Source organism: Pocillopora damicornis, chromosome 6, assembly GCF_964200805.1.
Source record: "Pocillopora damicornis chromosome 6, jaPocDami1.2, whole genome shotgun sequence".
NCBI classification, from domain to species: domain Eukaryota; kingdom Metazoa; phylum Cnidaria; class Anthozoa; order Scleractinia; family Pocilloporidae; genus Pocillopora; species Pocillopora damicornis.
In genome coordinates this window covers 9,374,049-9,395,290 of record NC_142675.1, presented here as the reverse complement: position 1 = coordinate 9,395,290, position 21,242 = coordinate 9,374,049, and the positions used below count along the sequence as shown (strand labels likewise).

The 21,242-nt window shown below is 37.2% G+C and overlaps 2 protein-coding genes across 3 annotated transcripts; one reads left to right on the top strand and one right to left on the bottom strand.

The window, feature by feature from the left end:
- The first annotated feature begins 141 nt into the window (after positions 1–141).
- Positions 142–3,948, top strand: LOC113677297 (BTB/POZ domain-containing adapter for CUL3-mediated RhoA degradation protein 1). Its single transcript, XM_027194090.2, has 3 exons — positions 142–496; positions 1,803–2,036; positions 2,493–3,948. Exons 1-3 carry the CDS (start codon positions 461–463, stop codon positions 3,051–3,053), a joined length of 831 nt encoding a protein of 276 aa, XP_027049891.2. The 5' UTR covers positions 142–460; the 3' UTR covers positions 3,054–3,948.
- A 388-nt stretch (positions 3,949–4,336) lies between these two features.
- On the bottom strand, positions 4,337–21,236 carry LOC113677314 (alpha-1,2-mannosyltransferase ALG9). 2 transcript variants are annotated; one of them, XM_089210116.1, is made up of 18 exons: positions 21,102–21,236; positions 18,523–18,667; positions 17,413–17,547; positions 16,735–16,805; positions 15,121–15,209; positions 14,344–14,417; positions 13,464–13,525; positions 13,041–13,128; positions 12,025–12,130; positions 10,571–10,659; positions 9,852–9,897; positions 9,220–9,302; positions 8,727–8,798; positions 8,154–8,283; positions 7,140–7,287; positions 6,553–6,682; positions 5,999–6,129; positions 4,337–5,046 (listed from the first exon to the last, which is right to left on the bottom strand). In XM_089210116.1, exons 1-18 carry the CDS (start codon positions 21,185–21,187, stop codon positions 4,884–4,886), a joined length of 1,848 nt encoding a protein of 615 aa, XP_089066242.1. In that variant the 5' UTR covers positions 21,188–21,236; the 3' UTR covers positions 4,337–4,883. The 2 variants fall into 2 exon arrangements, with proteins under 2 accessions (XP_089066242.1, XP_089066243.1); XM_089210117.1 differs by lacking the exons at positions 16,735–16,805; positions 17,413–17,547; positions 18,523–18,667; positions 21,102–21,236 and adding an exon at positions 16,364–16,455.
- Positions 21,237–21,242: the final 6 nt, after the last annotated feature.

Here is a 21,242-nt window from a genome sequence, read left to right as displayed (position 1 = left end):
CTTTCTTCTTAGTACAGTTTTCGTGCAGCAAAAGAGCTCAATTTAATCTGTTTATCTAGATATGGACAAGCTTACGTTGACTTTCCCATAGGAAATAAAATTGATAACCCTGCTTAAATATCGAACGACATTGCCATTTATAGACAAAAAGACCGTTCACGACTATCAGGACCTTTATAAAAACTTGAGCTAACTTAATTACATAGTCATGTTTTACCGATCTTTGGCTTTCATAGCGATAGAAAGCACATAAACCGTTAAATTCATATTTTATTTAAGAAGCCGTCGTGTACAAAAAAAGAAAATTAGAAATCCCTTCTTACCCAGTACAGTTATGAAACTTTTCAACGCCTCTCTCTCGTATTTATCTTTGCAGCTTGCGCAAGTCGTTGCTTAATCGATGTATTGTTGCAAACATATCATGTGAGCAATAGCGCTCTCAAAGACAAGACTTTTAGCTATGGTTGGACACAGTGAAGCAGTACGCACAATCTCGGTAAGTTTACAAGGACATTCAGGTTACTACGCATTTAATTTCCCATGAAAATGTCTGTTGGGGGTAATACTTCCTACCTGAGTTTCTGCGAGGCCGCAAGGATCCAGGATTCAAACCCGGATTTACAACACTTGATTAGAAATTTGAGGAAAAATTGCAACGCGGTACAGGTAAATACTGATATCTTTGGAAAGCAAGCATCGAGTACGACTCCATTTTCGACTTATCGTGGGCATACTTGGCCCATTGACCTCGCGATTAAAATTGATAGTGTCGGATATACCGAAATAGTGTTGTCTTCGGAGTAGGTTCTTAAGATGACACGCCAGCTTTTGCAATCTCTATCCATCACAGTATTTCGGTCTATACGATTCTTTGGGGTGTTAGTTCACCTTGTTCTGGCTTTTGAATCAATCACCTTCATAGTCTGCAACCGTTCTTTGGGATGTCACGCACTTACCCCAATAGACGCGTTTGGGGAGAGCGTTGCGTGAAATTGCCGCTAGAAGCGTGACACCTTGAAGAATTGCTGTGTCGGAGTCCCCTTCAAATAATCTGTTTGAATTTTTGGTATATCTATACTATTATGATATTTCGTGTCTCTAACCTTTCAAAAGTTTAATGAATTTGAATAGAAATTAATCGCGTGATGCCTAGTCTCCAGTCAAAGAAAATGTTCAGCTTCTCTCATCTCTAATAAAAATATTTGTGACATCCGGAGAGATTTTTGAAAATTTCCGGAAATGATTAGGACTTTGAAAACTCTTTTTAATGGTGGCACGGATTACTGATGACTGCAATTAATTAATCTTTTGACCCGTCACTCGACAACGTTTCACAGACCTATTGCGTTCCATCAAAGAATACCTAAAATTCAGCACATATTTGCGAGCAACTCTTTAAGGCCAAGCTGATCAATGTCGGAAAATATTGTAAAGAACGGGAAGTATATTTTTTAATCAACGTTTATTTAAATATATCAAGAAATTTAGGAAGCAACTATTGAAATTTGGGTAGCAAATTTTCGGAGTTTTAGCAATTTTTGGCAACTCTTTCCCAACATTTACGAGCACAATCGGGAGAGGCCTGGGGCCCCGCGCGGGGAAAATTCCCGTGATTAGGGCCCGAAAAAGCCGTGAGGCCCCAAGAGATGCAGGTTTCGAGTTTATTAAACAATTTCCACAAGGAACGACGACTTGAATAAGAAAACTGTTAAATGACAATTAATGAAGAACTGTTACGAAACCCCACGGTTTCTCTTTTACTCCAGCTAATTTTTTCCGTGTGCTTCTTTCCATTCACACAGTCTTTACCCAGGGTGATACCGCTTAATGTTGGTGGATACCACTTTGTAACTACTCTATCCACATTGACCAAGGATAAAGACTCTATGTTAGCCGCCATGTTTAGTGGCCGGCACGAACTGGACACAGATAGTGAAGGGAGATATTTTATTGATCGGGATGGAACGTACTTCAAAGAAATCCTGAATTATCTTCGAGATAGTACACAGCTACCATCTGCTGAAAGAGCCCTCGAGGTAAGCGATGGCTAAATTATCCTTTGATAGTTTTCATTTAAATTACCACATAAATAAAACGCAAAGACACGCTGGGTATCTAATATGTTAGAATAGTTCCTCTAATGGCAACAAGTAAAAAAATCACTAATTAAAAGACTTGCTGTAGAGGAAATGTGTATACCTTCAACATCCAAAAGAAGTGACCGTATTCATATTTGAAGACGACTAGCAGTGTAGCAGTCCAAACGTCACGCTCAATAAACGATTGATTATCCGCCCCCCCCCCCCCTCTCCTACCTGTCTGGTGACAGATAATTGGACATGCAGCCGAAAAATATGGAGTGTTCCATTAGAACTTGGCAAAAGGTTGTAGCAGAAAGGAGTTCCTGACTTCTATCCTGCGCAGTATGGCGCTTAGTCATTCAAAGGGTTCTTAAAGTCATTTCTTCATTTCTTATGCAATTGTCTTCAAAGGTTTACAAAGAAGCGCAATTCTACCAAATAGAAGGCTTGATCGACACTCTAGAACGTTTCTCAAACGTTTTTGCGCACAAATTGGAAGAGGCGAGGAAATATAAACTGGGAAGTGATTTTGAAAAGTGGCAACAACAGATTATCACTTGCGCACAAAACAAGAGTCTTCAAAATTTGACGTCCACGAGCAAAGTGAGCCTGCTGTCGCAAGAGGATCATAAAAAGACTATGGAATGCAGAGACTGTGTTGGTCCGCAAGCGCACAACTTGATCGTTTGCAAACCCGCTAAACGGGGATCAGTGCAAATTCACGACACGTTTGAAAATGTGCAACGTCGCGTGAAAGAAACGGAACCTGTGGTTTGTCCCTTAAAAGATGCTGAGATGAAAGCTTTTGTGGATATGACCCTGGCTGATTTGATAAGCAAGGGATACGCTGTCAGCCTTCGTGAAATAACCATTCAGTGTAAGAACGCCAAGGTGTATTATGGGATAGGTAAGGAAGAGTGTCAGTTGAACATCACGGAGCACGTGATCGAGTTTGAATGGTGTACGCGCTAGAATTCAACTAACTGTAACTGGTAGTTATGATCGAAAAGCGCGGAACAAGCGCCTATGAACAGGTCTGCAATGCGTACTTTGGAACTGGCTCTGCGCCAGCTTAAAATATAGCTAATTTCATAAGTTCAAATTATTTTCGCAAAGAAACTTCATACAAGTCTTAACATACACAACACTTTCTATTAAAAACTGGTCAGAGAAAAAAAAATTATATGTTAAGAGCTTTGATATATCTTGAAGTATATGGTCTGAACAACGTAGCGAAGAGGCCTATTGTGTTACGTTATAAACATTTTAATTGAATACGAAGTTGTCTTTCAAAAATACTTTTGAAATAAGTTAGGTATAAACACAGACAAGATCTTGTGATATACCAAGTCGATTCCGGTGAATGAATAATGATTCTTAGACAAACTAAAACAAGTAGTTTGAAAAGTCATAAATTTTCTTAAGCTTTGGAACACACACATTGCAAATGGCTACCTAATCGACTCCGTAAGCGCAGCTTTAAGACAATAGAAATGTTTTCAAATGTGAAATAATCTGTCCATATATAAATAATCGATATTTATATAGGAAATAAGGGGATAAGGGTCGAAATAAGGTCAGTCCATCTTAGGACTCAGTGATACCGATGGTGCTTACAGTGCTAACTATCAACTTTGTTGCGCGCGCTCCTTGCATCGTTGCAAAATCATCCGTAATTTTTTTCTTACAAAGCTTGTGCCAACGATTAGTGTCAGAATTATTGTTTTACGTTTTGCAAGTCTGCTGTGACGGTATTGTGGGTGATTAAGAAGAAATATAAGAAGTGTCCTGATCGAGGCATATGCCCGTGACTAGAAACGAAAAAATTAACATTATCACTAAATAATAAAAATGGTACAAAACACAAGTCTGTCATTTTCTTTCTAATCGCCGAAGTGGAGGCAATCAGGCAGGAGAGAAGTCTCCACACTCCAAGCAACCACACATCGTCAAGTTGTCCTAAAAGTTTCTAGCTGAGAGGAACGTTCGAACAGTAATTTTCTCGGATAGACAAAGCAGTGCGGTGGGTTGAAGTAAGAGCGCGAAAGATACCTATTTCAGTCAACGATAAGATCTTGGGAGAGAGGACATAAAGCCGCAAGGGTTGTTAAGACTGTTTTAGTTTTCACATCGATAGCCCAAGCCTTACCACACTGTGCAGCGAGTGATCGGGCCGAATTACGTCCAACTGGTAACTTGCTAGGAAACTACTGTTCTTAAGTATCGAGTCTGATTTCAACATCTTCACTCCTTCATTAACCTCACAGCGTGGCTCTCTCGTTTATTTCAACTTCAATCAGTCTGGTGTGAATATACATGAACGGCCATCTTATCTGATAAGATATTTGTAATCTCCGAGAACAGCGCGCTCAACTTTAACTTGTGTAACATCCCTGACTAAACAAAAGACCATTGTTAAGCTCCTTTATCCTCAAAGATTGAGGCCAAGAACAAGATTTTACTCGCGACGCGTCATTTTAACTGCATGAGAAAAGCAGATCATTTCAAGATCAGTTTTATCATATATCTTCGTTTTGAAAGGGAGTCTTCGGGTTTCTCGGAAATGGCCTAATGAAAAACGTGCCTGCCGTAAGTTCATTAGTATGTTCAGGAAGGTTCGTCGCGAAATAATCTTGTCTGAAGATACACGAAAGGAAAACAATACGACACGAAACTAAACGACCACTCCTTTCCGGTAAACGTAAGGGCAGAAGACGAAACTGTGATGACGATATTAGTTGAAAAATGTCTTGTATTTGAAAACAAGGCAATAGCTATGTCTCTTCCTAAATACTGTGCTAGTTAAACTGTTGCATCTTCTTCCTTGACAACAGGTTTTCTATCTCTTCCTTTCTTTGCCTTCGCACTGGTCTTTCGTAGTGATCTCAGCAAAACGTAGTTTGAATATTTTGTGAAGCGGTAGGAGACAAAGGGAATATAAAATGCTCTGAAAAGTCGGTGAGATCTGCGAAAAGAAAGAACAGAGTCGTGTGAGACAAGGAAACTTGTTCTACCGAGACCTTTGGTCATGCTGAGAGAAAAAGTTTTGGCAGGAGCTGGTCTGCTTAAGCTTACTAGGAAAATATCTAATCAGGGCTCAGTTGTTCAAAAGGCAAATCACACAATCCAAAGGATGAATCACTATCCACTGGGTAAGTGTTAAAAAAACGTCATGCACTACCCACCGGATAGAGATCTATCTAATAAATGGCTTTGTCAACCCTTCAAACAACCGGGGCCAGGTTTCTCTCTTTTTACTTTCAGCAATTTTCAATATAAACAGGTGAACATTATCAGAGTGCAGGAAATTTTTTCAAAATGTCAAGAAGTCACAGAAGGCTACAACACTAAGTAGCATGGTAAAAAGTCTCCATTCATCCAAAGATACCATCGACAATATATTCAGGTATGTGAAGCTATGAATTACAAACTGTCAGTTAACTGCGAAACCGTGGAGCTGCAAGTTAGGACAACCACTTAGATGAAACTTCGCCCATCTTTGTAGGTTAACATGATCCGATTTGCATTTTGGGTCCGAAAAGTTTTAGACTATCAGACCTCTAACACGAGAGGAGCGACAATCAAATTTTCAAATAAAAACAACATTTCACAAATGATCACACTGAGAAAGGCGAAAGAAGTAAATTGCAAAATAAGCAGGGAAACCCTTGATCCAAGTTGCTATAAGTAGTTGTTTTCTCAACCACGTGAATCAAATGAAAGGATACTAATACAGACTCTCTGTTGGCCAAGGCGCAGACTCTGTTGATACTGCAAGCGGTTAACGCATGTCAAAACGTCAAACAACTTATGTTTTTAATCAACCTCAAATAACAGGCTTATCAAAGTTCGAGATCTGACAACGCAAATAGACGTTTTTTACTTTTCTTTTTTAGTACGACTGAACAATTACCTACCTTTCTTCATCCAGAAATGGCTTCTGAAGCACCACTTCCCAGTCCTTGGTTCGTTTCACAAAGTTTGGTTCAAGTTCAGTTTCCCTTTCTGTTTCTAAATCCACGAGGAAGTCACATTTTGAGATGGACATCTGCAAAAAAGCGAAAAAAGAGTGAAGGGCCTGGGCACACCAGGATTTTTAACAAGTTGCTGCCACAGGTCTCTGTGTCGAACAACCTTCTGTGTTTCTTACAAAACAAGTCGCTTCAACCCATTTTAGCGCAGTGATCGCAGCACGAGTACAAAACAGTTTGAAATAACGCGAATTTTTTCAAGGACAAAATTCTATCGCGGGAAAAAATATTTTCACAAAAGTTCAACTATTGAGACGTTGTGCATCGCGTTACAGGCACTGATCCACGCGAATCTATCGACTTTAAGAGGTCCACAATACAAGGTAATTCAAGCTAGATGGACTTTGCGTGGCAACTCTCTCCACGATGAAAAAATTTTGGGCCAGGAAGAACTGAGCGACGAATAACGAACAACTGGGCCCTAGTGTCTAGATACTTACATATCTTGAAGGCTCCTCTTCATTCATGTCGTTCATATGGGTTGGTATAATTTTTGTAGCGTTGCGTCCGTCAGCATAAGGCTTTGGTAACTGACCTCGAAACTCGGAACGAATAAACTGTAGATGCCATCTATGACGAGGACAAAATAAAACGGATGTGAATATTATCATAAACGAAATAATTCCTTTCGCTTTAGTCTCAGAGTGACGGGCCAAAGCTGACAGATCTCAAAGTAGTCGGGCTCTAGAAAAACCCTCCGGGTGAGGATTGGGCAAAGTACTTCACTAACTTTTTCCCCTTTTAGTCAGGGATGTCAGATCGCATTCCTTGTGGTGTTCTTTCTGCTGATTCATTTATTGCAGCTTATCATCCGCATGTAAAGCTACAGAGAGCCCACCAAAATTAGCCTTGTTCCCATCATGCGGCTCCGTACATCAGATGGCGGAAGACCCAAACTTGTATTGTGGTGTTTCTGAGTTCCAAGCTTCCTTTCAACAATTTCTCACATCAGAATTTTTACTTTATTTCATTTAACTGCGAGCAAAATTGGACTACTTGAAGTAGCTCCCATAATAACAACAATTACCTTTCCGAGGGTAAAAAAAAGCTGCTGGGAAATCTGTACCACTCCTTTCCAACACACAGGTTTATTTGTTTGCCCTGAGGAAGGGGCTCCTCAAGTTTAGACGACATATGGTTCAACTCAATAAACAGGTCCATCGGTGCGTGGTAACCTAGACAACCAGAAAGAGAGTGAACAATCTTCAGATACGGTATCTGTCTGGAATTTTTCGAAGAACGATCCCATGTAACTACAAATATGCATTTTTGTGACTCAACTGTGGGAAAATTTATTTCAAAATCCTTGCAAATACTTCTTAACATTATGATTCACTGCCTAGATTTGGCATGAAAAACAGGGTTTTTTTATTCAATACAATGATTTGCTTTATGCCTGCAAAGATAACATTTCACTGTCACATTGGTGATATAAGTTCAAGATATAATCGAAGGGTAAAAAAGTGAAGCTATTTCAAACCCAAAGCTTCAATCTGTTTCAGAATATAATAGGTCTCTGATGCTGTTTTATAAAATGTTGTGCGGCATAAGCTTTTGGTGTTGTAGTTACTCTCGCCGAATAACAACTATCCATTCGAAGACGGCTTTTGGTAATATTTTTGGTTTCCCACATGGCGGTTATTAGGAGACGGCAATAAATCGAGAAAGTTCGTTGGAAAAGGGAACATAATTGCACACGACAATCTCGAAAGGTGATCTGGGTTGTCAGTAACCAATAAATAAATTAGTCAAACCTACGATGCCTCGTCCGACCTTTCTCTTAATTAGCATTGCCTTGGAGCCGTGACCTAAAAACTACCCACAAAACCTTTCGGTATTGTTGCGTGAACTTTTATGCTTTCTTCCGACAACTTTTCCAAGAACAGCTGTAGATGACAGTCATTTCATGGATATAGAGAGGGATCTTTGATTGTCCGAAGCCTTCTTCCAGTGTCACACAACAATTCAACAACTCGTTCCTCCGACACTGGCCCATTAGCACTTAATTGTAACTACACTGTGTCAGTGAAGGAGATCTCACCATAATAAAGTGCACTCGATCTTGACAAAGACAAAACTGAGAACACTACACACAGAGAGACTGCAAACCATGCGGAGGAAGCTGAGTAATGATGTCTGCTTCCGCTAAAGAAAAGCCCATGGAATAATTTCTGTAAAAGATACACAAAAAAAAAACGGATGACGAAGACGCTGCCTTGCATCATTGAAATGGTTACCTCAGACCTTTTTAAGGCCTAACCAATGCTAGTTAAAACACATTCCGCTGGCTGAATACATTAAAAAATTTTGAGAAAAACTAGTTGCGTTTATTCTCCTCTTGCGAGCGTCCTTTCCAATGAAAAGGAAATAAATAGAAACAAAGTATCATCTTTGGAGACTCAGAAATGAGATTCCCTGACTCTTTCCTGACCTAACTTGCAGATAAATACTGTTTTCAGTACAGCAGTGACTGATACTGAAAGGAGATTTTCACGTGGAAAGGGAAATATACAGACAAAAATACTTAGGCAACAAGCTAACTGGCCATGGAGAGCAAGCTACTTTTTTCCTTCGTTTTGGTCATGAGTAAAAAAAATAGTTTTGATATACTTACTTGTGAGTTGGTAAGCGTTACAGCTCCAAATAAACAAAAGAATGGATAGATTGGAAACAGAAATCTTTCCTCCTGTTACGACAAAAACTAAAGGATCATTTTTTGTCATGAAGTAGCTACCATTACTTGTTACATTTAAAAAGAACAACATCACTATACAGTCAATTTTGCAGACAATGATTACAGTTATTGACCAAAAGAATTTCCTCTTCGCGACAAAGCTTAACTGAATTGTGACTAATTTTCCGGTTTGTACGTTTAAAAACACGTTTCCAATTGAGCAAGTGTTTAACGTCAGTTTGCAGTTCAACTTAGACAACGAATAATTAATGTTAGCGCGCCGTGCAGAACGGCGCGTTTTTTTTACTTGCGTGAAGGCTTCGGCAAAAATGTGGGACTGCTCGTGGTCCAAATGAAACTGCTTTGTTTTCATTCAAATTTTATATACCACGTACATATTCTTAAACATTAATGAGCAGTCTAGTCCCACTACCTTATGAGGTCTTGTGAAGAAAATTAGAATCCAAATGTACATCCCCATAAGTGAAAGCCAAATTGGTAACACTGACGACGGAACTAAAAAAAAAAAAGAGGGTAATCCGTCAGTTCTAATGCACCTCTAAATTCTCGTAACTTACGCTAACATAATGTGATAAGAAGTTAGGGAGAATATGCCAGTTGATCATTGCAAAAAAGGGACCCAAATAAGACCGAAAATATCGAGAAGATAGGAATACCAAGGTTGCCATGATTGCAGTTTCCTTGGAGACAGGAATTATTGCGCGAAATTCCATGTGTTTCGTTACAAGGTAGCTTCCCTTGAATAATTGGGTATTATCTCTGAAGTGTTCCCGCGAATTTTCGAGAGGCGCAAACTTTCTCAAAATTTCGGGACTCACTAACATCTCCAGTGAATTATTCCGCGCCGGAAAGTTCGTACGGATCCAAACAATAGCTGCCTCGAAAATTCGCGGAGAGGTCGCGAAAATTTCGTTTCGGGCAATATTGGCGTTTGCATAACTTTTGCACCATACTGTAATACCCTGAAGTTTATCATTACGGTTCTAAAGTGATGATAATCATGCACGATTATCATTATTTTAAAAACAGTTTTTGTGCACATACATTTCTTTTCCTGTGATTTCCCTGTCATCACCAGTTTGATAAAGACCTGTCAAACATAGATTATTATCTAGTTAATAAATCACATTTAATACACAATTAATGTGAGCATCTCAACACAAAAAGGACGTGACTGTATCATTTTCATGTTTCCCTAGCATGGTCTCAGATTTTACATATGACAATACGAAAAAAGTACTGTTTGCTAGTCTCTAAGGACAGTCTCAGAAACTCCTTAGATCCAAGGAAAAAGCATTTTCGATCAATGTAAGTATCTTAGCAACTGCGCTCTTACCCCTCCCTCCCCCAAACCAAACAACAGCCAGTTGACGACAAATTAGGGTTAATGTTGGGTTAGGGGAGGGGTAGGTACGCAGATGCTCAGATACTAACATTGATCCAACCTTTTCTGTGCAGTGCCAGATATTCCATTCAAGGTAAATAAACCACTGCACCATACGTCGGTGAAATCCTTTTCCATTTGCAGAAATTTTGCGGCAAGCAGACACCAAATTGTGACTTACACCGCATGTGCATCATACAACTGCAGAAAAGTTTTGCTGCAATCACAGCTGCATTATTGTTGCTCGTTCAAACTTTCTCAGCCGAACAAAGCATGCATGAACTTTCAAAATGATTAAATGTCAAGTAAAATTTTACGCTTTCACGCATGCAGTTATCAATATTATCAATAAGGTCTTTTTGACCGTTCAAGTACTTACACAGGCAGGTAAAGCTAGCAGCGCCATAGGAAATACAATGTTGAAGTTCAAAAACCCATTTAAGAAGTAAAACGACCACGGCTCAACGCCTGTAAAATAAAAGTAACATATGCCACGTCATCTCTCTAAACAAAAAAATATTTGTGAAAATGTACAGGCGGATTTATCCTTGCAAAGGTTAGTCTACAATTTTCTCTTTCACCCTCTCGTTTTGTTAATTATTGGTGATCTTAACACAAACTGTCTTCTCCTCTCTTTTCTCCTTACTCGGACCGAGAAAATGTTAGCGCTTTTAGGTAACAAAAGAAAATAAGAGCTTTCTAAATTCGCATGTAAATTTCGACTAAGCCCAAGGTGAAGAAAATTCGCGGCAGATTTCCTACTCTGTATTAACCCTTTGGCCCCTGAGAGTGACCAGCAGCTAATTTTTCCTTACAATCACACATCAATGTCATGAGAATTAAGGGAATGATCTGGAAGGTAAAGAGGCTCTGGATTGTTCAACAAATTCTTCATGTCTGCACCTTAGGACACTTATAGAGAACAGAGTGGAGAAAATCCATACTGATCTCAGGGTGTAAAGTACCAACATTTTTGCCAGGCAGACAATATTTAAAGCACTGTTACCTGGCTCCATTTAATAAACTTAACCATTTATGTCGAACATGTATTGATGGATGACCCACAGGAAATAGCTGGTAGACCGCTTAATACAGGTCTCACAGAGTAGGGTATGTTAACCCTTTAACTCCCATGGGTGACCAAGACAGAATTTCTCCTTACAAGATCAATACAATATCAACCAGATAAGTGATAAGAATAAAGAAAAATTTCAATTTGGGGATAATTTGTTGGTCCAATACTAAATTCTCTGAACTAACATTATAAGATTTGTATGGTTGACAGTGAGGAGAATTACAAATTTGATCTGAGAGTGAAAGGGTTTAAAATGACAAAAATTGATAAAAATCACTATTTTATGTCATAATTGACAACTTAATGCTCACAGACTTGCTCAAAAAGTACTACTAACATTGATTTTGGGAGAAAAAAAAATGTATTTAAGTTTACTTCAAATATTATGCTTAGTTTTATGAATAGTCAATACCAGTGGAGAACAATGCAAACAGGCCATTGGGACTCAGCAAAAGGTGATCACGACCACTTAAAAGAAGTGAAAATTACCGTAAATAAGGGGTAACAATTTCCAAATTTTGAAAACCAACTGCTTAATACCAGATGACAACTAATACAGTGCTGCTAAATACACATTCCAATGTATGTATATATTTCAGGAAAAACCACAATTACAACTATAACTCAATTTTGCCAATCAGTGAGCAAGACACATTACAGAAATTACTCTCTTCCCATCCATACTCTTCCAGACACATTCAGGTTACACAGATCATTGCACTTTTACTCTGCATGCAATGCCATCCATCAAACCTTACCATAAAGGCTTGGGCCACCTTTGCCAAATACATTGTACAGCACAATACCTAGGGGGGCAATCACGGTTTTGCCATAGAAAAAGGAATCAATATACACTAATGGTCCCTAAATGAACAATAAATAAAGAAATAAACATTAGTTACAGGTATCATATTAAAAAGTTTCGATCAAATGTCACATTGTACTATAGTATAGTTATCCAATACAAAAAGGCCCCCGCTTAAGCACCTACAGCTGTGGCCAGCTTCTCCCAAGAGTTAATAGTCCCCCCTCCCCACTGGCTTGCCAGCAGAAGGTCCACAAGGTGTTTGGCATGAGAAGTGAGAGCCCTCTCATTTTTCAACCTACACAACTCACAGACACGTGAGCAAGCCATAACATAGTTTATTACATCTCTCCATTAGTACATGCACTATGATTGGTCAATTTAGTGGGGCATATTTAACTGTATGGCCTGCTAAATTCAAAAGTTTGTTCAAATTAAAATGTTCTGCCTCTTATTTGAACCAATAGATATAATACACATCTTTACTAACCTTGTTTTTTTGGTCAATACTGTAAGTGATGGAACATGCAAGTTATGGCTCAAGCACTTTGCACTTGGGCCATTTTTGCCCCCATCCTGGTGCAAAAAATTTGGTCCATCACTTACAATACAGACATCAAATTTGGCGAGAAGGAGATATAAAGTGATGACTCATACAATTCAAAATACTCAAAACTAACACAGTTGATGTATTGCAAGTCTGTACAATGCAATACATTGAAAAGTAAATATTAAAATATACTAATTAAAGCATTTTATTAAATTACAGAAACTTTTGATTGGTTTGCTTTACATCATTTTTCATTTGTGAGAAAATTTTTTAACATGAACATACATAGGTACATTTACATACACTGTACATGTGCTCAAGGGAAAAACTAGAGTCTATATTGAACACTGAATTTTGATCACATTTAATAAATAAACATAACAGAAAAGATGTGCATAAGATATCTTTGCGGTACTCACCAGAAATACTATAAGTGATATAAGGCATAATTGTATAAAATACATTATTTTTCTTTGACGTCTTATGATGTCCCATGCGATAGGAACTCTGAAACAATACAAGAAAAAAAAAATCAATAGAATCAAAACAGTGCACTTTTAATATGAACTTATCACTGATAGTTCCAAGGAAACTCAGACTTGCAGTGAATTTCTTTTCGATGAAATTGAGAAATTGTAAATTTCAAACCAAAATTCATATATATTTATTGGCTTATTTTGGTTGAGCTGAACAGGAAAATATTTGGCCCTTAGTCACAATGCATGGACCTTGTTGCTCTTTGTCTGTACATCATAACCTTGAGCCAAATGTTTTCCCCTTCCTGCCCTACTGAACTCAGTCAATAAGCATTTTAATACCATTACATGAGCATCAGTACCCACCCAAGAACTGCACTAAAAGGCCAACCAATCAGGGAACCAGCTGCTGTTGCTAAGACAGCCACCTATGATGGAGATAATACATTAAGCACTACAGTATAACAAGACATTTTTAGCACCTTTGTCATGTTGTCTCAAAATTTTTTAAAGCCCGGTAATACTTTCAAACTACAGCTTACATTGCTATACACAAAATGAATTATTTATTTTTTTCACTAGTGTATCTTTGCAACAATACATGCAGTATGGAATCAAACACCCTTATTTTGTCTGGGTATGACCACTGAACAGAATAATGAACCAAACCAACCATTAAACCCACTTCCTTCTGAAGGGTAGAAAAGGCAGGTTCTGATTCCATTTAATACATGAATTTTAGAAAAAATTCACCCATCATCTGTAATTTTAGCAGCATTTCAAGCATTGCAATTTAAAACAGTACACTTCAAATCCCACCCCATCTTGCCTTTCTGTAAAATTCTCGCATCAAATATTACAGTAAATTTAAATCTGGGCCTAATCAGATGCCATGTTCAAAATCTTTACAACCCTTCCTTAAAGAACAGTCCTGTAAAATAGCTATTATATCACAAATAATTTCAAACAAACCCTTGTCTAAAGTCCAAGAAATTTTAATATAGCAGAAAGTCATCAAAAAATTCATACTTCAGTTGAGAGGGAAGCATCAGTGATTTATGGATTAAATAAGAGGCTTATTAAAAATCATATATCTTATACAAATATTTATTTCAGTCTAAACAGTACCTGATTGAACAATAATTCACTTATTGAGTGATAAACATTCAGTAGCTATAAAAAACAAACTAAACATTATTTGTAAACACTATCATAAAAAAATTGTGTATCCTGATCAATAACTTACAGCATAATTTCCTGAAAACCATCCTCCATAAGATAAAATCACCATGTACATAGCAAACGTACTGGGTAGGAATGCTTCGAGGAACAAAAAAAAATTTATCTTAGGACTACATGTAGTAAAGGAGCAGTTCAGATCAAGATCCAAAAGACTAACATTTGATTCTAGTGCACTAACCCAGAATTACAGCATCAGTGGTAGAGCTCTTTAGTCTTACACATTGAGTGCAAGACTCATGCAAACAAATTCATCTTATGCTCTCACCCTGAAACTATAGGTAATTATTTCTCATGCATTCCAGGTATGTGATTTAAACTGTTGATTTTGAGACAGCAAACTCCTGCTTTAGTTAAGAACTTATGAACTTAGTTAACTTTCTAGATATAATTTACTCCTTATTCTCTTTTTTAGCTAGTTCAAACACTTTCAACAATGGAAATTGTCATCCAGAGCAACAGTTACACCAGTCAGTAGGTTTAATGACCATTGATAGTGCACAGGTAACATGGACCCCTCCATGCACACTCAGAGTACAGGAATACCAGCCTGTCTTTCTTTTTTCACAATATTCTGGGTTTGGCTGCAACATCACACAATTGACTACTATGCAGTTGAGATCTCACTCATTGCCAGCAATCTGCGATGATTTAAATGTACCGGTATGCTTTAATTTAAAGTGTTTTAAATCAAAATGATTTATTTTTGAACTTGTAAGTGAAAAAAAAAAACCACTGGTTTCCAAATTTTGAATCAAAGCATTTAATCAGCATTTATACTCACCAGCTGCAGATATAAACATCCCAGTACTAAAAATCATAAAAACAACAGCTATTCTTGCAACATGATTCCCAAATTGTTTTATTATTCCACTGAAATCATAAAACAAATAGGGACCATTAATACACAATTACTATCAACTAAGTGTAATTTCCAGTTCACCTTTACCTTTACAGATTATGTAACCCTTTAACTCCCATGATCTGATTGTTAATTCTCCCCTCTGGCTGCTACACATTTCCTTGTAAATTAGTGACAAGAATTTGGTGTTAGATGTAAATAACAACTTCTACTTGATAACTTGGATATTCTTATAACATGTTTGCTGGGTAATGCTTGGATATTTTAGGGAGAAGTTACATGTCCATCACTTCTGGGAGTTGAAGGGGTAAACTTGTGCTACCAATTCAACTTCAAAAATCTATGAAAACCCTTAATTCTGATAAATTCAAAGCAGTTTACTTTCACACTTTCATCAAATGTTTATACAGAAAAGAGAATTGCGTTAAATGTGACCATCAAAATGAAAACTGGCCACACTTGATAAAAAGTGAAAAGGCATTAGCAAGTTTGAGTGTGAATCATTATTTAACCCTTAAAATCCCAAGGTCTGATTTTTAATTCTCCCTTCTAGCTGCTCCCCTCTCCCCTATAGCTGCTGCAGACTTTCTTGTAAATTAGTTATGAGAATTTGGTATTTGATCAAGACAACAATGTCTACCTGATAAGTTTGAGTATTCTCATTACATGCTTGTTGGATAATGTATTGGATATTAAAAGGAGAAGTTAGATTTCAATCACTTCTGGGAGTTAAAAGGTTAAGCCTTTATTTGCCTCTTCACTCTAATTTATAACCCTTGACCTCTCACACCCAAACATCAGTATGCATATTCTCCATACTGCTCTCTGTACATTTCCTATGGAACTGACAAGCAGAATTTGTTTGACAATCAAGGGCTTCTTTAAATGGCAATCATTTCCTTTATACTTGTGCCGGAGAAATTTTAATTTAAGTAACTCTCTGGGATTGAAGAGTTCATAAGTTTATTTCCAAGAAGCTCATGTCAACTTTTTTCATGTCTTATGCTCCAGATGATAGTTTTACTTTCTTTACGTGCATTGTAAGGAGTCTAGGAGCCAACAAGCTAAGGAGTCTGGCCAATTGTAAATTTATGTATAGAGCCCTAGACACACTAGGTGATTTAATAAGCTTATCATAGCGATAGGGGAAGATCTCCAAATATACCTGTTGCTTTGACTGCAAATTTCTTCAAGTGCCACGAGTAGGGTTTCAACATCAACAACATGTGCCATATGAATGGCTCTTCTCAGCAAATGCTGATACAATCAAATAATCAAGTTGAGCTTATTTTAAGAGTATTAACTCTCTAACTCCCAAGAGTGACCAAGACAGAATTTCTCCTTACAGTATCAAATGCATACAACATCAAGCATACAAGTGATGAGAATAAAGAAAAATATCAATGAGGAGATTATTAGTTGATCCAATACCAAATTCTCCAAACTAACTGTATAGATATTGTATTGCAGACAGTAAGGAGAATGACTAATGACATCTTGAGAGTGAATGGGTTAACAGAATCTTTGGTTTCATACCTGTAGAAATATGTCTCACAAGCTGCGCAGAATATTGAAAGAGCAAATCGTAGAAAATAAAACACCAGCAGCTAAACAGTAAAGAAATGATAAGAAAACACAATTGCATGTGAATAAATATTCCTATCTCCCACATTTTTCTAAGGATGAGGGAGACATGGTAACCTAATGTCAAGTTTTTGCTGATGAAAAGCATAAAATTTGAGGTTTAGGTCTTAAACGCTCCAGTGCAAATTGGTGGTGAAAACTTTCAATGACAAAAGCTTGTAGTTGTAGGATGGCATTTGGTTGAAAAAAATAAAATAAAATAAAAAAGGAAAAAAAGACAGAGAGAAAACAAAAAAAATGAACCAAACCAAACCACCAGGGTTGAATTAGTTAAGAAATTAAGCTGCCAGCTAAAATTTCAAGGTAAGCAGCATACAAATTAAACAGTTATAAGTGCTTAACCACAGAAGTACATTACTATAGCTGCCATGCTTTACCAAGTTATCACTAGTAAAAAACCCAGCCAGTGATCGTTGGTTTTCATACACCAAACAACACTTTTTCTGTCTTTCTTTTTCAGTCTGAGAAGTCTTCCAACATGCCTGAACCTCAAGTACCAACACCGTCACTGACAGTTTTCTTGGCTCACTTAAAAGCATATCAAAAATGCTGCACTGAAAGAAAACTTACCTTGTTTGCTTCAAACACTTGGATCTGTAGTTTCCCAGGAACAGTGTGTAACAACAGATAAGCATAGGACCTAATGGCGTACTTAGGTGAATATTCCCAGGTTTGAAAACCAGAACCAAACATCAGAAAGTGCATCTAAAACAACCATCAATGACGAATGTTAGTAAAACAAGCAAGACATAACAGTAGGCTATTTTACAGTTGTGTACTTATTGCTAAGACTTTGATTTGAAGTGAGCAAGGATGAAGGTGACCTTATTGTGATAGAGACCAGTACCTAATTAGCATGATAACAATTGAAAGCAATTTTCATTTTCTCTTCACCAAATCAATACAATATCAAACAGAAAAGTGATGAGAATCAAGAAAAATATCAGTTAGGGGACTATTAGTTGACTCAATACCAAATTCTCAGAACTAACATCATACGAATTGTATGGCAGACAGTAAGGAGAATTATTGATGAGATCTTGGGAGTGAAAGGGTCAAACACTACATTTATTCAAAATGATTCATTCTTATTGGCCCTGAAAAACCCCATTTTGGGGAGTGATCAATAAAGAATACATAGAATTACCTACAAGACAATTTGGTTTAATCAACTGAATTCATGACATGAATTGGTTGCCTTAAAGAGTTTCAATCTAAAGCTGACATTTCAAGTGTTACTCTTTTGTCCTGACGTTTCACTCTGGTAAAGAACTAATCCTAGAAATGCTAGCTTTAAAAGACTCCTTGTGATGGCTAATTTACACTATCAACTCTATTGATGAAACCAAATAATCTTGTTACACCCCCCATTCACACAGCACCACAGTTTCTTTAGAAACTTACCCCCTTCATACATACATGTTGTATTTGACCCTTTAACTCCCTGAAGTGATTAACCTGTACCTTCCCCCAATAATATCCCTACATTAGCCAGCCACCAGGTAATGAGAATACTCAAACTTATCAGGAAGAAGTTTTTATCTTGATCTAACACTAAATTCTCGTAACTTATTTACATGGAATTGTGTGTCAGATACAGGGGAGAATTAACAATCAGATCTTGGGAGTTATTAAGGTTTAATACTAGTGATCAAAGAACAAAGCTTCACTATTACTCACAGGTTCCCAGTAGTTGAATGTCTCATCACAGTCTGATATGTTACTCAGAAATGCCGAACAGAATCTTGCTGACAATAGCAGTTTGAAGATTGTATACGGTCTTGGACACCACACAGACTTATCTGGTTGTGAAAGTTTCTTTGTTCTAAAAGGCAAAGTTACACATTGACAAATTAAAAGTTGTGGAGGCAGTGTGACCAAGTGATTTCAGCACTAGGCTTGTGATTTGGCCTCATGTGTCCAAGCCCTCTACCCTGTTACTCACTGGATTTATTTTGATCTCAGTTGCCCTGAGTTCAGCTCCTTGTCTTTGCTTTGTATATAACCAACTGGTCTGCCTTCGGCAAGTTTGAATTAGTAACCATTTCACCCCTAAGAGTGATAATCTTTTAACTTTCCTTATAATATCAGCCCTGAATCTCAAATTAAGGTTGCATGTATATTCTGGAAAGGATTTCCCACTAAAAAAAAGCTCTTTATTGTTAAAATATTCCCCTTGTCAGCACCTTTAGAGAGGTTTAGAGTATCACCATCAGAGGTTACAAGTATATTTAGGAAATGATTCCCAACTGAAAAAGCTCTTGATTGTTAAAAAAATTCTTTTTATCAGCACCTTAAGAGAGCTATGGAGTATCACCCCTGAATCTGAAATTAAGGTCACAAGTATATTTAGGAAATTATTTCCCACTAAGAAAGCTCTTGATGGTTAAAAAATTCTCTTTGCCAGCATCTTCAGAGAGCTATAGAGTATCACCCCTGACTCTGAGATTAAGGTCACAAGTATATTTAGGAAATAATTTCCCACTAAAAAAGGTCTTGGTTGTTAAAAAATCCTCCTTGCCAGCACCTTAGGAGAGGCATAGAGTATCACCCCTAAATCACAAATTAGGGTCACGTGTATAATTAGGAAATGATTTCCCACTAAAAAGGCTCTTGATTGTTAAAAAATTCTCCTTTTTAGCACATTAGAAAAGGTACAGAGAACAGTATGGAGAATATTCATACTGATATTAGGGTATTAAGCATTAAACACTTTGTCCATTGGCAATATTTGTTTCATTTTATTTTTACTAGCCTGAAAAGTCGTATTAGGTGAGTAGTCAATTAATGATGTTACTCCTTTTATAATTATTATTAATATTATTATTATAAGTATAAAAATTATTATCATTACAAGTACACTGAAGCTATACTGTTTGAGAATGTAACCATAAAGTAAATTTGCTTCAATTATAAATGACAGAAAAAAAATGTTACCATAGGTGATTATTGTAAACATGACATTTCCAAGATTTGCTCTTTGTCAGATTTTAGTCTCACAAATTGTCTCTGATCCAGTGGTAAGACTCATTATTAACCCTTTAATACCCTGAAGTGATTTACTTGCAACTTCTCCCTATGAGACTCATACATAATCCAGCAAACAGGTAATGAAAATACTCAAACTTATCAGGAAGAAGTAGTAATCTTGATCTAACACCAAATTCTTGTAACTAACTAATGAGGAAATGTGTATCAGCTAGAGAGGAGAATTAACAAGCACATCTTGGGAGTTTAATGGATTGAGGGCCAAAACCTCTAACAAGGAAGAAAATTTGCTGACATTTTGTATACTGAAATATGAAATTGACCAAAATTGTGAGAATTTAAAACTTGAGTTACATCACAAAGATGGCAAATTTTGGACTTAGATGTGGTGTGAATAAAGATGTAAAACATTAATTTTCTTAAGGGCATGACACAAAGAAGAATCAAAGCCCCCCTTAACAATTCAAATACTTCAAGGTTAGAGGCTATACCAGACAGGACTCTTTTTGTTTTGTTTCGTCTTTTAGGTTCTAATTTCTTCTTTTTTAAGTATTGATACAAGATATTTGAAATGGATTAGAGGAGTATAGAATTTTTTTTTTTTTTTTAAAGAATTGATTGATATTATCAAGAAACAAATTTAGCTGCTAAGCTAAACATTCAAGAATAGGCCTTGGCCTATGACCTACTAATTCAATCTTCCTCGCTTTCCTGGAGGATAGTTTTTAGTTCTGGAAAACAAACACATATCTCACAGGTCGTTTATATGTCTCTCGAATGCTACACTGTTTTACAATAAGTTGACCACAGGAGCATTTTAGATTTGAACAGGGAATCATTTCAAAAGAGGAATCTTCCAAATATTGTAGGCGGATGGAGGGCATAAGCCACGACAGAAATGCTTGAATTAGTCCAAACTTCCTCGGCCCTTAGTCCATGTGCCTAAGCCTGTTTCTGGCTCTGATAGTAATGCAGCTCAAGAGTTTATCCCAAGAAACTTGGCGACAGCACCTGGGAAGTTGGTGATATCCCTTTAGGCTCTGTTTTGATTCGCATCTACATATTTAAATCCTAAAATCTACTTTGTAAAATGATTTGCATTTCAGGAGAGAAGTAAACGAGGTTGATTTCCTCGACGTCAAGGCACTGGTGGAAATCGATACCCAAAGAGTTTGGTCTCAAATCAGTAATCGTAACAACGTTACCGCTGAAGATTAAGATCAGCGTGCGAAACGAGAGAATAATAAACATCAAAACCCAAAACTGCTTACAGATCAACATCTACATGGCTTGTGGAGTCGGAAGTGGCTTCCAAACTTGATGAGACTGTTCCCGCTTTCTGCCTCCGAGCCGCCATGTTGTTTATACGACCACGAACAAGCACGTGCCAGTCAGCGGATAACCTCTAAAAA

Bases quoted from the DNA above. Each gene is read 5' to 3' on its own strand.
- LOC113677297 (XM_027194090.2), top strand. From the start codon at position 461: ATGGTTGGACACAGTGAAGCAGTACGCACAATCTCG. The intron at 497-1,802 runs GTAAGTTTACAA...CCATTCACACAG, and splicing joins AAGCAGTACGCACAATCTCG to TCTTTACCCAGGGTGATACC. The intron at 2,037-2,492 runs GTAAGCGATGGC...TTGTCTTCAAAG, and splicing joins CTGCTGAAAGAGCCCTCGAG to GTTTACAAAGAAGCGCAATT.
- LOC113677314 (XM_089210116.1), bottom strand. From the start codon at position 21,187: ATGGCGGCTCGGAGGCAGAAAGCGGGAACAGTCTCATCAAGTTTGGAA. The intron at 16,806-17,412 runs GTAAGTTTTCTT...TTTACTGTTTAG, and splicing joins AAGTGTTTGAAGCAAACAAG to CTGCTGGTGTTTTATTTTCT. The intron at 5,047-5,998 runs GTAGGTAATTGT...TTCTTTTCGCAG, and splicing joins CCATTTCTGGATGAAGAAAG to ATCTCACCGACTTTTCAGAG.